The 16,359-nt window shown below is 38.0% G+C and overlaps 1 protein-coding gene across 2 annotated transcripts in view; it reads left to right on the top strand.

Annotated features, from left to right (window-relative positions):
• The window catches only part of LOC129000855 (uncharacterized), a 253,328-nt gene that overhangs the window by 84,128 nt on the left and 152,841 nt on the right, over positions 1 to 16,359 (top strand). For both annotated transcript variants that reach the window (XM_054427905.1, XM_054427904.1), the window contains exon 17: positions 663 to 1,093. In XM_054427905.1, the coding sequence (XP_054283880.1) occupies positions 663 to 1,093 (431 nt within the window). The remainder of the gene's footprint in view (positions 1 to 662; positions 1,094 to 16,359) is intronic.

Below are 16,359 nucleotides of genomic sequence, written 5' to 3'. Positions count from 1 at the left end.
ATAGACATTCCATCCCCATGTTAAATTTGTAGCCAGATTTTTTATCCAAATCGTCGTAGTTGGTGTGAGTCACCTACAGATTGCGCTACAAGTCACAAGTCACCTACAAACTTGTTTACTTGTTAAGTCAAACATTGGGTATGACTTGTGGTGAGCTATAACAATTGTTATGATCCATCAACGTGGTCAGCAACAAACAATAAGGTATAAATTAGAATTTTAGACACTAGTGCATTCTTTGATTGGCTCACACATCTACTTTCTTTTTTAATAAAAAATTTTCGACAGCTGGTCCATATGGATGGGATGTCTACTTCAGTATCCAATATCCAATGGCATAAGCAAACAACATAGTGAGTAATTTGCCCTGTATCACAATAGTCCCAAACCTATTAAACATGAATATCTCTGCAGTTACCAATCAACGACTCCTGTTGACTGTGGTTCACAGTGAGTCTGAGGAAAGTTGTTGAACATAGCCTAGATAGTGTAGATATACATAATTTAAACTTGCTGCTAGCTGCCCTTAAAAAATTGGGTCGTATTTCATATTTATTTATTTTTTATTTTACTAATATTTTTTTCCTCGGCTTATCTACTTAATTGACATAACATTTATTTAACAAACTTTTCGATTGAATTTGTTTTATATATTTTTTCAGATGAAAAAGATTATTTTGACGGCAAGGAGCTAAAAAAAAAGGACTTCAAAAAAATGTTTTATTCAGATATGTCCGTAAGATTTCTGATTCGTTGCTACAAAATTGAAAACAGCTACATTTCTGTAATTGCCTCTCCTAGCGGAGTCAGATTTGGGACAATAACAGGCATAAATTGTTTACAAAACCAATTTAACAAGTATAAGGTTGTTACTACTAAGGGTAACAAATGGATACCCTCCGAAGACAGATTAAATTATGGGAATCGTCTGATTGAACCATTTTGCTGGTATTATGGGTGTGACGAAGAAAAGGACCCAAATGAGAATGTCATGATATTCTTTTTCTTTTGGCCCGAAGAATCAACGGGATCTTTACAGGACACTAATGGGGAAATACAACCAACCACTAAACCTGGATGGCGTATCGTAGAGGTGAGGGAATGGAATGCTTAAATACCACGGTCCTAGCTCTAGCTTAGCCAATCATAGAATAAAATTAACCAATATAAAATTATTAGTTTAGTTAAGGATTAGTTTAGTTAAGGATAGCTTAAATGAAACACACCGGCAGAGTGGTTAGGTATTGGAATGTTCGTCAAAGTAAACGATTATGATTCAACAATCGTTTTGTAAAAATAGCAATATTATTCAGTAAAAAATTAACTTATTAAGGTTTAGAATAAAATGATCCAAAATAAACTTATTTACTATTTAGGCCAGTAAATTAGATTTAAAAACACTTTTTGAGAAATTCATTCCAAGCAAGCTGAAATCGTTTTAATACCTTAATATAAAAACATAACCTTTTGAATGGGTTAAGCTGTACCATATTATACGTGTTCTGATGGGAAATTTATAATTTAAATTCTAAAAATGCAATTGAAAATATCATTATGTAGGTTAAAAGTTTAAAAATATGAGATTTTATTTTATTGGCTAATGTCAATAAATTTGTGAAAATGGCTGTTGCCGGAAGTAGGAGTGAGATATAACTATCCAAATAGCGTATTTATATCGGAATTTGCGTGTTTAAGGCTCGTGACACACTGCGTCCGGTCCGGTAAAATCGGATCCGGCATGCCGGATCAGGTGAATTCGAAAACCATTGATTCAAATGGAAGTCCCCACACTGCATCCGGTCCGGTGCTTCAGGTCCGGTCCGGTAAAATTATTTCGGTCGAGAAGCGATAGGCTTCCGGCAAGCTTCCGACGCCGGAGAGCTCGCGCATGTGCAGACGACTTCTACTCACCTCGTGACAGTGGGCACTTACAGTAGCAGCAGACGTGGTTGTGTGGTTATTGTTTACGCTGTACGACTTTTTGCAAAATGTCATTGGAAGAGAAACTGATTGTGCAGGCGTACCCTGAGCTATACGACCTAGGCCACAAGGACGTTTAAGCAAGAGCTGCTGCAACTACGAAGATGTCTTTACTGTCACTGTCACTCATTACTTTAGGGAAGTTTGGTTAAAACAAACTACTGTATGTTGTTGGTTAAACCACAGAAAACGTACTACTGTTAAACACTTCTTCACTCACAATACCGCTGTCCTCGCATAGACTCAGTTCAGACTGGTCGCCGGAACTGGAACGCCTGATGCAGTGTGTGGAGATACCGGATCCGATTTTACCGGACCGGACGCAGTGTGTGACGAGCCTAATAATGCCTTAAAATATTTACGGAAAGTAAATAAAAGAAACGTCTTCTAACACTTAAAACATATATTTACGCTTATACAGACTTGTCTACTTCTAAGCCTACTCAGTTTAGTAATGACCATAACCTCAACAACAGCGCTGAGGAGGAACGAAACATAGGCCTATGTGATGTCAATAACTCTAATGAGTGGACGCAAGTTTCCTACGCTAAAAAAGTGAAAGAAGGGAAACCTAAAAATAAGTTGACTACGCCTTTGATCGGGACAAAAAGCAGTATTTCACAGGGACTGTTAGGAAATCTTGGCTATTTATATCTCGCCTGGCCCCTGAAGTGACACAAGACGAGGTAAAGACATACGAGTTGGATTCTGATGTTCAAGACTGTGAGATAGTGGAATTGAAAACTAAATACAGTTCCTACAAATCATTCAAAATAGGTGTTCATCATGATGATTGGTCAACACTTTTTAACCAGGAATTTTGGCCAAGTGGGACCCTGATTCGTTAGTACGTCCCCCTCAAACCAATGTATGTACATAAACCTAAGGTTTTTTTATCTCAAATACTAAAAAACCAATCATGAATGATACTATAATGCATGACGAAGACCCTAATGAAGTTATTTTCCCAAATAAAATATATAGGCCTAATGGCGAAGATCTACAAACTCTATTTTTGAATATAGAAGGACTTTTAGACAAAAGCAATATTCTTAGCCACTTTGCTCTAGAAAATTATATCAATGTGATAGCTATTAGCGAACATTGGAAAAGTCTAGATTAAATAAAACTTCAAACAGTTGACGGTTATAAAATCGCCTCTGATTTTGGGAGAAGTAATCACATAAAAGGTGTTGTGGCAATCTACCTTCGTGACAATATGGACTACACACCCCTGGATGTAACCTGGTTGTGTGATGAAATAAATTTTGAAGTAACTGCGGTCTCTTTCACACTTTTCAGTTCAAAGATCGTCAATGTTAGTATTTATAGATCACCCCTAGGCGACCCAAATATTTTCTGGAAAAACTCGAGCAACTTTTGTACTTGCTATCTAAGTTTAAAAATAGTAACATATTCATTGGAGGTGACTACAATGCTCATTTTGACATTACATAAAATCCCACTAAGCCTACAGTGTTAAGGATGAAATGTTTACTGAAGCAGTTTAATTGCCACTTCGCAAATGACAAACCGACTAGATATGATGCCTGTCTGGATAATGTTGTAACTAACCGGAAGCAGGAGGGTTACGATGTTGAAATAGTTAATCTTGATATCTCGGATCACTCGGGTATCTTAATAAACCTAAGGCAGCTTGGGGACTCATCAAGAAAATAAGAGGCTGCAATGACAAATCTGCAGAAGACGGAATTTCTCCTGACGTCTTCAATGAGTTTTTTGTTTCTTCTGCGTCTGTTCACGTTGAAGAGGATTCTTCAGGTGCCTGCGCATTAGACCTTTTGGCGGAATCTGAATCGTTTCACGAAGACTTCGCATGGAAAACGGTGTCTTGTGAGGAAGTGACGAGTGTTGTGCAGCGTATGAAAAATTCCAAAAGTAAAGATATCTATGGCCTCTCTAATTTTGTGATCAAATACCTAATAGGATCAATAGTATTAGCCTTCTGTATCAATATGTGTTTGTCTGAAGGTGTTTTTCCTACTGTTCTATAATTGTCCAGAGTTATTCCTCTACACAAAAGTGGTAGTCGGCTGTTGTCTCAGAATTTCAGGCCAATATCATTAGTTCCTACTATAGGTAAGGTTTTTGAATCAATTGTAAAATCCCAATTATGTAAGTGTTTGGAAGGTGATCTTTTATGATCTTTTATGCAATTCACAGTTTGGTGATCGAACAGGAAGGTCATCAACCTATGCTGTTATGTGCTTATTCGAAATGTTATTGATGTATTTGAGGTTGGTGGTTTTGCTCGAGTTACGGCTTGTGATTTGAGTAAGGCCTTTGACCGTGTAGATCATGACATTCTTTTGGGAAAACTAAATCATTTTGGTTTCAGAGGTGTCTGTCTGCGTTTCTTTGAATCTTACTTAGAGGAACGTAGACAGGTTGTCCAAATTAGAGGTAAAATGCCACCTGAATTGGTTTTGCAAGCTGGGGTTCCGCAAGGCTCGGTTCTTGGGCCGATTCTAACTTAACCGATAGCTAACTTAATCAATGCCTCCTTTGAATGTGGCCAGTTCCCAGATGCCCTGAAAACGTCCATTATTAAGCCACTCCATAAAAAAGGAGATCACCACCTCTGCGACAACTACAGACCTATAGCTATAACATCATCTATATCTAAGGTATTTAAAAAGATAATACTACTAAGACTATTAAAAATTTTTACAAAAAATAATATTATTTCAGAGAAGCAATTTGGGTTCACAAAAAAGAAAACCACCACAGACACAATGACTGACCTTATCTCAAATTTAGTAAATTCATTGGATGCAGGGGAACATACAATGGGCTTTTTTTCGATCTGAGCAAAGCCTTTGATATGATGGATCACGCATTGCTTCTTGATAAGCTTTCTTGTCTTGGAGTGCGAGGGCTGGCACTGCAATGGTTTAAGTCATTCATTACAGGACGGAAGCAGTTTGTGATGATTCAGGCGGTGAATGACTTAGGATATCTGAATACCTACCGCTCACCCCATTGCGAGTCTGCTCGTGGCGTGCCTCAGGGATCAGTCCTTGGTCCAGTGTTGTTCCTTGTCTTTGTGAATGATCTTCCATCAATTGTAAATTCTGGAAACATTTGTCTGTTTGCTGATGACACGTCGCTCTCGGTTTCTGACCAAAATTTCGATGAACTCGAAATAAAGGCCTTTTTGCAAGCGAGCTCCATGATGCAGTGGTTCGAGGACAACTCATTGAGTCTAAATGGCAGGAAAACTGAATTTGTAAATTTTTCTATAAGTTCAGCTGGGAAAAACAAAAACAATTTCCTTTTGAATGATGTCGAGCTCGAGGCAACTGATCAGGTTAAGTTCTTGGGATTGGTGCTCGATAGAAACCTGCGCTTTCATTCCCATATTGACACTGTGTGTAGAAGGATTTCTTCGGGAATTTTTGTTCTTCGCCAACTTTCTAAGTTTGCAAAACGTGATGTTCTAATTACATCATATTATGGAGTGATTTTCCCGCACCTGATATACGCAGTGCCAGTGTGGGGGTGTGAGTGTGGGAAAACGTCTTTCCTTTTCCGACTCCAGAAGAGGGCAGTTAGGGCAGTCTTTGGTTTGAAAAGAAGAACATCTTGCAGGCAATACTTTATTTCATCACAAATTTTAACATTTCCCTCAATATACATTTTGGAAACTTTGATTCTCATTAAAAAAACTTACACCAATACCAATCTTCACTTACACATTCTTATTCACTACGTAACAGTTCTCATCTTAAATTACCATCTCATTCAACTACATTTTTCAAGAGACACTTTCATTACAATGGCATTAAACTCTTTAATCTCCTCCCTTCCTCTCATCAGCTGGAGTCGGACTTGAACAGCTTCTAAAAAACATATTGAGTTTACATTTTTTTTCTTTAGTTTTTTATAAGTACACAAACCACTATGATCCTACTAGTTCTAAGGAGGTTTGTGACAGGCACTTATTTTTAAACAAGAGTATTTTGGCAGCAAGAATTAACTCTAAATGCATTAAAAAGTAGTATAACAATAAACAATAACAATAACATATAAAGAATTAGGCACGAAAATCTTATAACCAATGGCATTCTACTTAAAGTCGGGACCACGTAAGTTTGCAGTTGAGGGAGGAGCCTATTAACCATATGGTTTTGAATGAACAATGAGAATCGTGTGGTGTTGCCAAATCTCATAATACCAGCTGATTTCAAAATATTGCTTAGTGTATTTTAGTTTGTGTTGTCAACTGATGGGTTTAGTTAGTATTTTTTTTTTTTTTGTTGTAAGAAGTAATTGATATTGTTTTATTGAAGCAACATTGTCTATTGTTTATTTTAATTTTAGTTCTATTATTTGACATGACCAATGCAAATTTTGTATCTGTTATTTTGGTTCAATAAATGAGTTATGAGTTATTCTGTTTTTAATCATGGTTAATGGCCTTCTACATAATATTGTAAATGCTGATACAATAATGTTTGCATATGACACTACCTTTATTACTAAGGCTTTGGATTTGATATCAGTTGATATGATGTCAGATGAGACATTGCAAAGTGCAATCACTTGGTTTAAATTGAATAAATTCACAGTTAATGAAACCAAAACTCAAAATGTTACTTTTAGTTTGAATAAATATACCCCAGATGAGTCCGAAGAGAAATGTATTAAACTTTTAGGCTTGAAAATAGATCACAATCTAACATGGAGTAACCAAATAGACCACGTATATTTAAAACTGTCCAGAGTTATATTTTTGTTATCAGTGTTAAGATATCATGTTCCTTCAACCTATGTTACAAATGTCTATTATGCTTTGTTTCACAGTGTCATCAGTTTTGGTTTAATTCTATGGGGTAATAGCTCAAGAATTGATAAAGTACTGATTTTGTAGAAAAAGGCTATTAGAATAATGACAGGCTCAGAACTGAACGCTCATTGTAAACCTCTTTTTTTCTGAACTTAAAATAAAGATTGTGATAAATCTATATATATTCATGTTATGTGTCTAATTAAAGAAATAGAATGCACTTTCAACAGAGATGTTCAGAAGTATAACACCAGAGCACAACATAAGGTCCATATTCCTAGAGTTAGGTTAAGTAAAACTCAAAAGAGCCATGTAGTTATAGGTTTAAAAATGTTGAATCACCTTCCTTATAAGTTAACCTGTCTACCCTAAAAAGTTTTAAATGTAAGTTGAATTCTCTTTTAACAGCAAAGACTTTTTACATCATTAGAGATTTCTTTGAAAACAAGTTCAATTAGTTTTTTATTTTTATTGTTAATGTCAGATGTGCTGTTTGTTTTTTATTGTCTAATGTTAAATGTGTGTTTTTATTGTTGAATCTCCTGTTACCGCCCATAGAAATTTTAACAATTTTTTTGTACTATATATTGTTGATTTTTTTTGTTACTGTGACTTTTTTAACTGTTTAAAAGATTTTATGTATTGTTTACATTTGTTTATATACTTATATATTTTTTCAATCAACTTCTGTGATAGAAATCTAAAGACGATTTAAAGACTGCTTCTTATTGATAATGGTTGTTTTCTTAAGACAAGCAATTCATGTTTGCTATAAATTGTACCTGACGATGGCCTATACATTTTTTGTAATGTTTTTGGCAATAAATGTTTCTGATTTCTGATTACTGTTACTCACAAGACGGTAAATATACAAAAAAGATGGTAAGTGGTGATCGATTTCGTTTGGACACTCCAATCATCATCAGACCCAATAGGCGAATGACAAGAATCTTGAATGACGTCCCTACTTATACCCTATTGGCTACCGGAAGCACCGGCCAATACATTTTTATAGGTACAACTGGGATCGAAATTTACTTGTTCATTAATCAACTTATTTCTATTTTTACATTTTTCCTTATAAATATACAGTTCTTCCCAAGCATTCGTTACATATCCTTTCTTACAATTCTTTAAAATACCTAGACTATCCTCCATTTTTCCTATTGAGTGGCCATTTTGTAACAGGTGTTGTGCGACATTTAATCTTTCCGGTTTGTTGTTCCTCCAGATATGTGGGTTTTGAAGCGGTTTACGAAGTTCACAGTCTGTGCATTGTAGAAGTTATCACAATCGTTATATAATTGATTTTATAGATGCCCAAAGCGTCGAATTTGTTACAATCTTCTATTTTTGGATGCGGTATTATACTCATGGTGTTCTGAGTCCTGTAGGCTATTGAAACTCCGTATTTCTTGAATCTGTTAGCAGTCCTTTGTGTTGTAGTCTCCGTGTAGCTAAATGTGACATATCTAGTGTTTTCCTCTTTTATCTCTTGTAATGTTGTTCTGCTGTGTAGTGTATTCTGCCTATTGGTTTTCCTCCTCGTCTTTCTTGCGATGTCCTCTATCGTCTTGGTTCGAAATCCATTAACTTGACCGATCTTTTTAATCGTGTCCAGTTCTTTCTTCCTATTGGCTTGGCTAAGTGGGATCTTATAGGCACGTTACAGCTAAAGGCTGCGGTCTTGTGGATTGTCGGATGGATAGATTTGCTGTTGATTGTAGTGTCCGTTTGCGTAGGTTTCCTGTAGATGTCAAACTCGATCTTGCTGTCTTTTCTCTCTAATGTGAGGTACAGGAAGTTGATCTTTTTGTTTTCTTCAAACTCGTTGGTAAAGGTGAGGTTCGGATGGTGGCTGTTTAGTGTCTGCATCATCGTTTCGTGCTCTTGCTCCAGGGCTTGTTCATTTATTCATTTATACGACAAATGCTATTAAACAATACATATCAAAACAAGATGGTCTGCAAAAATAAATACAAGAATAGCAAATATACATGGAACAATACATTCAAGAGACTAGACAGATTGTATAGAATGATCCGACTCATAACAAAATAAAACATGCATGAACAAGTAGAGACATCATATTATACTAATTGTAACGACAGAATAAATACTCAATACAAAATATTATATACATGAAGAAGCAAAATATAGTTTAGGACTGACTTTACACTAGATATTCATATATCACTAGTTATATAACAGAATAAATAACACAACAAGAAAAATAAGATACAAGACAGGAACAAGGCAAATTAGTCAAATTTTACATGACTCATATTCTGTAACTTCAGTAGGATTCAACCAGTCAGGAGCTCGAGAGCACACTTACGGACCCGTTGAAGACTGTCAAAGAATAGGTCACACTCCGACGCCACTTGGTTTCCCAGTCTTACAAAGCGAGCCAGAGGACTGTAGTAGTCGTAGTTGGTAGAGTGGTGCCGGCGACTCAGAAGTCCATGGGACCTGGTACTTGATGGTACTTTGAAGAACATTTCAGACAAGAGGTCTGCACACCGTACATCACCGTTCAGGAGTTTCAGGAGATATACCACATCTGCCACGTCACGTCTCAGAGCAAAGGGATGGAGTTTCAATGTTTCAGACAGTTCATCAACATGCACATCCAAGTACACATAGCCAAGTCGAACTCCGACCAAACGAATGAAGCGCCGCTGCAGAGACTCCAGTCTAGTTTTGGCCAGGGCTGTGTAAGGGGACCATACAGGGCTGGCGTATTCAAGAAGTTGACGGACGAGTGCACAATAGATTGATCGAAGAGCAATTGGGCTGTTGATTCCTCTTGAGAAGCGTGTGATGAAGCCGATCATTTTACTGGCCTTACTACAGATTATGTCAATGTGGCTTGAGAAGCTCATGTCACTATCGAAGTAAACACCCGAGTCCTTTATTTTCTTGACTTTTGGGATTTGAATACCCGAGATCAGGTACTGGTATTCAGCTGGAGACTTTGATCGGCAGAATGTTATCATAGAGCATTTGCTGGGATTGACGGACATGCCATTAGCACCGCACCACTCCTCGATTGCAGAAAGACTGTGCTGCAACTTCTGATGATTAATATTTTCAGGTCATCTGCAAATTGTAGAGCGTCGACATAGATCACGTCCAGGAGATCGTTGATAAATACATTAAAGAGACATGGGCCCAGCAATGAACCTTGTGGGACCCCAGAAGATGGAGAGAACTGGGGTGATCTAGATGGGCCAATTCTCACTGACAACATGCGACCTTGCAAATAGCTGGACAACCAAGACAACAGCGGGCCAACAATACCATATCCTTCAAGCTTAGATAGTAGGATGGAGTGATCTACTCTGTCAAACGCTTTGGACATATCGATATAAATAGCGTCAACTTGTTTACTTTTCCGGAAGGCAGCCAGGACATATTCTTGGAATAGCAGAAGGTTGGACACTGTAGATCTACCTCGTACAAAGCCATGCTGAGACGGGTGAATGATGCTTGAGATGTGAAAGTTGAGCTTGTCTAACACGAGGCTCTCGAAGACTTTACCCAAGACAGGCAGGATGATTATTGGACGATAGTTCTTTGTGTCAGCAGGGTCACCAGCCTTATGTATTGGTGTGATATAACCACTCTTCAGCGCCTCAGGAAACACACCTCTCTCTAACGATTCATTGAAAAGTGTTTTGAGGGGCCCAGCAAGAAGGGAACGGCAGTAATGAATAACTGAAGGGGGAATATTGTCATCGCCAGCTCCCTTCTTGATATCCAAGCACTCCAACTTCAGGTTGATCTCCTCTTTGCTAAATCTTGCAGTTCTGACGGAGTTCAAGACTGGATAGTCATGAGTACTAGAGGAGCGTGAAGACGGTGAGTATACTGAACTGAAGAAAGTGGCAAATAGGTTACATTTCTCTTGAGGATTCTTGGCTTCGATTCCATCGAGATAAATATGGGAAGGTATATCAGATGTTTTCCTCTGTGCTTTGGCGACTCCCCAAAAAGCTCGAGGGTTCGAGGATAGGTTCGCTTCTACATTGTACATATAGCGCTTGTAGCATTCTCGGGACAAAGACCTGCAAGCACCTCTCAAATTGGCAAACTCATAGTAATGGGCAAGATTAAGGCTGCTTTTATAACGCCTGTGAGCAATCCTCTTCTGTATGATGAGGTTTTTGAGCTCTCCACTAAACCATCTTGGGAAATGCGTGATGCCGAATCTTTTAAGTGGACTCGCACAGGTGGTTGCACTGCCAAGGATGCTCTGCAAACGGCTAAACTTGTCTTCCATCGGAATTTCCTGGTCGACGAAGCTCATGTCGGTTCGTTGCAGCGTGGCAAAAACAGACGGAAGGTCACATTTTCGTAAGTTAGGGCCCATATAGCTGACGGGAGTGAGGGAGAGCCAGAGGTCCGTCTGAGTGACAGCCAAAGGAGGGTGATGAATGTCGGCCTCAATCAGGCAATCGGTGGCTTTGGTGACCTGCATACCCTGATCCGAGCTAAAGATGAGATCCAGAGACACGCCTCTATTATTGCGGACATGACTAACTTTGTGATGAGAGTGTGCGGTTGCCATGTCTCTAAGTTGTTCACCAGCACGCTGAGGAAGGCCGTGGGTTACAAGGTCAGTGTCGTATCCAGGCAAGTTGAAGTCACCAAAGATGAAAATCTTCTGAGGATAGTTTGATACCTCTGCAATGTCGGCAACAGCATCACAGAAATCAGTGTATGCAGATAGAGGACTTGAAGGTGGGATGTAGACACAAGCAAGTAGAAGATTGGTATTATTCCCCAGAGATAATAAAACAAAGACACATTCAACATTAAAGCTTGTGTAGAGGCGTCTATTTGGTATGTTATTTCTAACAGCAATCAAAGCACCACCACCGGAATGTTTATTACTGGTTGTTGACGATCTATCACATCGATGAATAGAGAAATCGGTATCACCAACGACTTCAGAGTCTAAAATGTCCGAAGAAAGGTTCGACTCACAGAGCAGAATAATGTCATTGACAGTAGATGATAAATTGTTTTCAGCTCTTTTAATTTAGATCGCAAGCCATTAACATTTTGACAGTAAATTTTGATGGGGGTTTTCTGTTTACCGTTGGTGATTACACGTTTTTTGAAACTATAACAGGGGTTCCGTTGACGTACTTTATGGTGAGGTTTGCCTCTCCAGCGTCAATCCTAGATTTCAAAGTGGCTCGAAGCTGATCTAGATGCTTTCTCTCACGTGGGGTACGATCATGAGAGAGAGATATGCCACTTAAGTTATCAGGCAAACCTTCCTTATTAAAGTTCTTAAAGATATATTAATCGCATCACTTTCTGAGGGTAAACATATCACAAGAGGGCGACATTTATCTCGGACTTTACGTCCAATTCTAAAGTGACGGACATCAGAGAGAGGAACCTGAGAGTTTATGTAACTCACGAAGCAGTTGACGAGATTGGCATCATGGGTTTTGAAGGCTGTCAGAGAGTCAGAGGGAGCCTGAGAATGTTCTGGGAGATTGAGTACAATGACATTTTTGGAGCGCTTTTTGCGTTCACTGCATTCTGAGACAAGGTCTTCCAATATCTGATCATCAATTGATTATTCTTTATTTTTAATATTAGAGATTTCAGCTTCCATTTTGCTTAGACGTGGTTCAATGTCCTCCAATTTTGTAGTGACTTTGTCAAGATCATTTTTGATCGATTCAAGCCCATTCGCTAACTCAGTTTTTTGGCAAGAGATGACAGCATATTCAGTATTGTATCCAATTTTCCGTTGATGGGATCATCGGTTGACTTACAATCGGTTCTTGCACATCGCCACTTTATTCCTCTGTCACTGCTAATACGCTGATATTCAGCCTTCGGCATTTCAAGACATTCTCGGTGGAACCATCGTTCACAGGATTCATCGCAGCATACACCCTCTTCGGAGTCCAAAACAACTTTGACATAAATAGGGCAGGAATTAGACATGATGTATAGATAGTATGAAATAGCTTAAGTTATGAAGAGTGGAAAGTGTTGACGTGGCAAAGCCAAACAGGGAGCTACTCAATTCACCCCCGAATAAAGATTTTCTGCGCAAAGTGTTTGCTAAGAGGTATAGCACTTGGTTATAGTATACCCACGTGTAGGGTGAATGTTGATCAAGAAGGCCGTGGAGAAAAAAATGCGCGGTTTCCAGGCGTTTCTTGCAGACGATGTTAATATGAGTTAGCCGGCGGGAACGAGGGAAATGAAACAGATAACAGAATGATACTTCTTGTTGATAGGAGGTTAGATTATCAATGAGATTGTTATCTCGTTAATTCAATTAATGGGGCTGTCACGCAGACATCAACACCAAGCTCTCCCATGCAGGAGGTAAGTCGGATATACCAAAGATAGAATAGGTTCACAAAACTATATAAAGCAGACAGTGAAAACTCGCTGTTGTGAACGATCAAACATGAGAGTAAGCCATCTTGAAGAAGAAGGCAATCTTGTCTGAAGATAACAAGAATGTCGTCTACTTATCTAACATACAGTTTTACATCATGATTCTTTCTTAAACTCTTTAACATTTATTTTTCCTGATTCTGTAAAAATATTTCTGACAAAATGGCCGAAAGTGGACTTCCCATAGCTAAGCCATCTGTTTGTTCGCAAAATCTATTGTTAAATCTAAAATAATTTTGTTTCAAAACAGTCACAAGCAATTTTACAATCTGATTGACATATTCATTGTCTAAACTATTTTGTAAAGCCTACATTTTACATAAGATCTACAGTTTCAGATACAGGTATGTTGGTGTACAGATTTGCGATATCAAATGAGACTAGCCTACTATTCGTCTCTACATCTATATTTTTCACACGTTCAACAAATTTATTACTATTCTTTACATTGTATATAAATTCTAATTCTAAATCATTGCTGAGCTTACTTGCTAACAATTTTGAAACATTGTAAGTAGGAGCACATTTAAAGTTAACTAAGGGTCTGATGGGTACATTCTTCTTGTGTATTTTCGGTATCCCTTTCATCACGGGCGCTTTGGAATTTAGGATGTTCATCTTCTGTCGACACTCTTCGGGAATCACTCTGGTGCATCTCTTCACGACGTCGGACGCTCTTTTTGGTACCTCTACGTCGGATCCTTTTTCCGCTCTTTGAAGTTATTTTCTTTTATGAAATCTTCAGTCTTCTTTACATATTCTTTTTTCCGAGCACTACGATGGCGATGCTTTTGTCTGCCTTCACAACGATTGCGCCATTCTCTTCCAGTTTCTTCTTTATTTTGTTGCACGTCTTCAGTTCTTCATTTCTGCTGGGATCTATGTGTCTTTGGCTGGTGAAAGCTTTGGCTGTCACTTCCTTCCGAACTACGTCTCTGAGTGATTTGTAGCTAGCAGTTCGTTGTCGTCCTTCTTCTTCATTGGGAAATTGTACTTCATTCCGTTGTTCAGTACTTTAGTTTCTTCTTCACTGAATTGAATATCTGTAAGGTTGATGACTCTCTTCTGGAATTTGTGTCCTGTACTGTTCCTAACCAAGTCTTCATTAGGTGCATTCTTCTCTACGAGCTTGGCTAATTTGTCGTTTATCCGTAAATATTTCCGGTCCATGGCGTCTTCAACTTCTTCACTGACGACTTCATGTAGTAGGTTCTATGTGATTAGTCCGTACAATCTTAAAAATTGTAGGTGGATGTCGTAGGCAATCAGGTTCAGTTCTTCTTTTTCACAGTAAAGTTGTTTGATCATATTATGGATGAATATTACCTTTCCTGAATTATTTCTGTTACTTTTTTTAGGGAATAGGTACTGCTAGCAGCATTCTTACAACAGGGTGTCTTGCAACCATATGAACAAACTTCGTCACGTTATTCAGCATGTCAAAACGAACACGAAATGTAATTACATGTGTCCTATCTCATTCCGTTATCGGTCTGTCTGTCCGTACGTGATTTTTACAAAATCATTAATAACTCCTTTACTGTTTGATCTACATAGTTGTAATTCTGTAAACATGTTCATCTTATTGACCAATATATTGGTCTATTTTATAAGCTTAGTTTGTACAACGAATAACATTGTTTAAATTGAGAAAGATGAAGGTATGGTAAGACATAAAACTAATTTCTAAGTTATTCTTTGTACAAAGTTGTTGTAGATTGAATGAATAAAACCATTATAAACGAAATAACCTTTAGTTAGGCTTTATTGAACAAAGTATCTAGCATGATATAAAAGTTTACAATATGAACCAAAACATTAAAGTAAACAAAAACAATTTCTAAACATTTGAACAGATGTTTCAATGTACAGATAGAAAGGAATTATATGACATTCTTCCCCTCCTAGCTGACATAGTCTTTTAAATACAAAGGCGCGTGTTTACTCCTGGAGCTTCTCCTTAGAGGAACATGGTCTTGATTCAGAATTTCTTCTTCTTGGAAGATAGGCTCAGATTCGACCTCAACTTCAGAACTTCTTTCATTTATTTGTAGATTTGAGTTTGAGCCTTCTTCATGTCGTAGATTTGAGTTTGAGTCTTCTTCATCTCGTAGATTGGAGTTTGAGTCTTCTTCATGACATGACACTTCTCCTACAGGTGCTAAATGCCTGGAACTCACTGAAGTTTCACGGCCATCTGCATATCTTATGTGAGAATACTCAGGATTCCCCTCAAGGAGCAGTACTTCTTCAACGAGTGGTTCGTATTTTGAGCTCCTGACAGGCCGTTTTATGAGCACTGGACCTGGGTTCATGAGCCACGAGGGAGTTGTCTTTCCATTACTAGATCTTCTAGAAAAGAGAAATAGTCTTTCATGTGGTGTTGTATTTGTTGAAGTACACAATAACGACCGGATAGAGTGCAAAGCTTCTAAATGCACTTTTTCCCAATCAGATATGTCCAGATTTTTGCTTTTAAGTGATAGTTCGATTGTCTTCCATATAATACCAACATATCTCTCAACTTGTCCGTTACCCTGAGGATTGTAAGCTGTTTTACGACTGGTAGCAACTCCTAGTGAACATAAAAATGATTTTAGATCTTGAGACATAAAACATGAACCTCTGTCAGAATGAACATAAGCCGGTACTCCAAACATTGAGAAAAGTTCCTTAAGTCTCAGAATAACAGTACTAGCAGTTGTGTCTTGAGTAGGGAATGCGAATGGAAATCGAGAGTATTCATCTACGACTATTAAAAGATAACGATTTCTACTTTTGGATGGAAGTGGCCCTTTAAAATCTATATTCAGTCTTTCGAATGGTTGAGTAGCTTTGATAAGTTGTCCTTCATGTTTGTGGAATCGAGATTTCACCTCTAAACAGGTTCGACAGGAGGAAGTTACTTTCCTGATCTCATCCAGTGAATAAGGCAAGTTTTTACTTCGAGCCCAATGATACATTCGAGACACTCCTGGATGACATAAAGCGTCATGTAGTGATACTAGGTTTGATAAACTTCCTTTCATCGATGAACACACCCTGGACAAAGCATCTGCTGTTTTGTTCTCTTTTCCAGCTCTGTAAATGATCTCATACTTGTAACAAGATAACTCAATTCTCCATCT

The sequence above is a fragment of the Macrosteles quadrilineatus genome, unplaced genomic scaffold (genome assembly GCF_028750875.1).
Source record: "Macrosteles quadrilineatus isolate MER2022 unplaced genomic scaffold, UCM_ALF_1.0 Scaffold_8__2_contigs__length_117827958, whole genome shotgun sequence".
In the NCBI taxonomy this organism is placed as follows: Eukaryota; Metazoa; Arthropoda; class Insecta; order Hemiptera; family Cicadellidae; genus Macrosteles; species Macrosteles quadrilineatus.
This window is presented reverse-complemented; position numbering and strand designations above follow the sequence as displayed.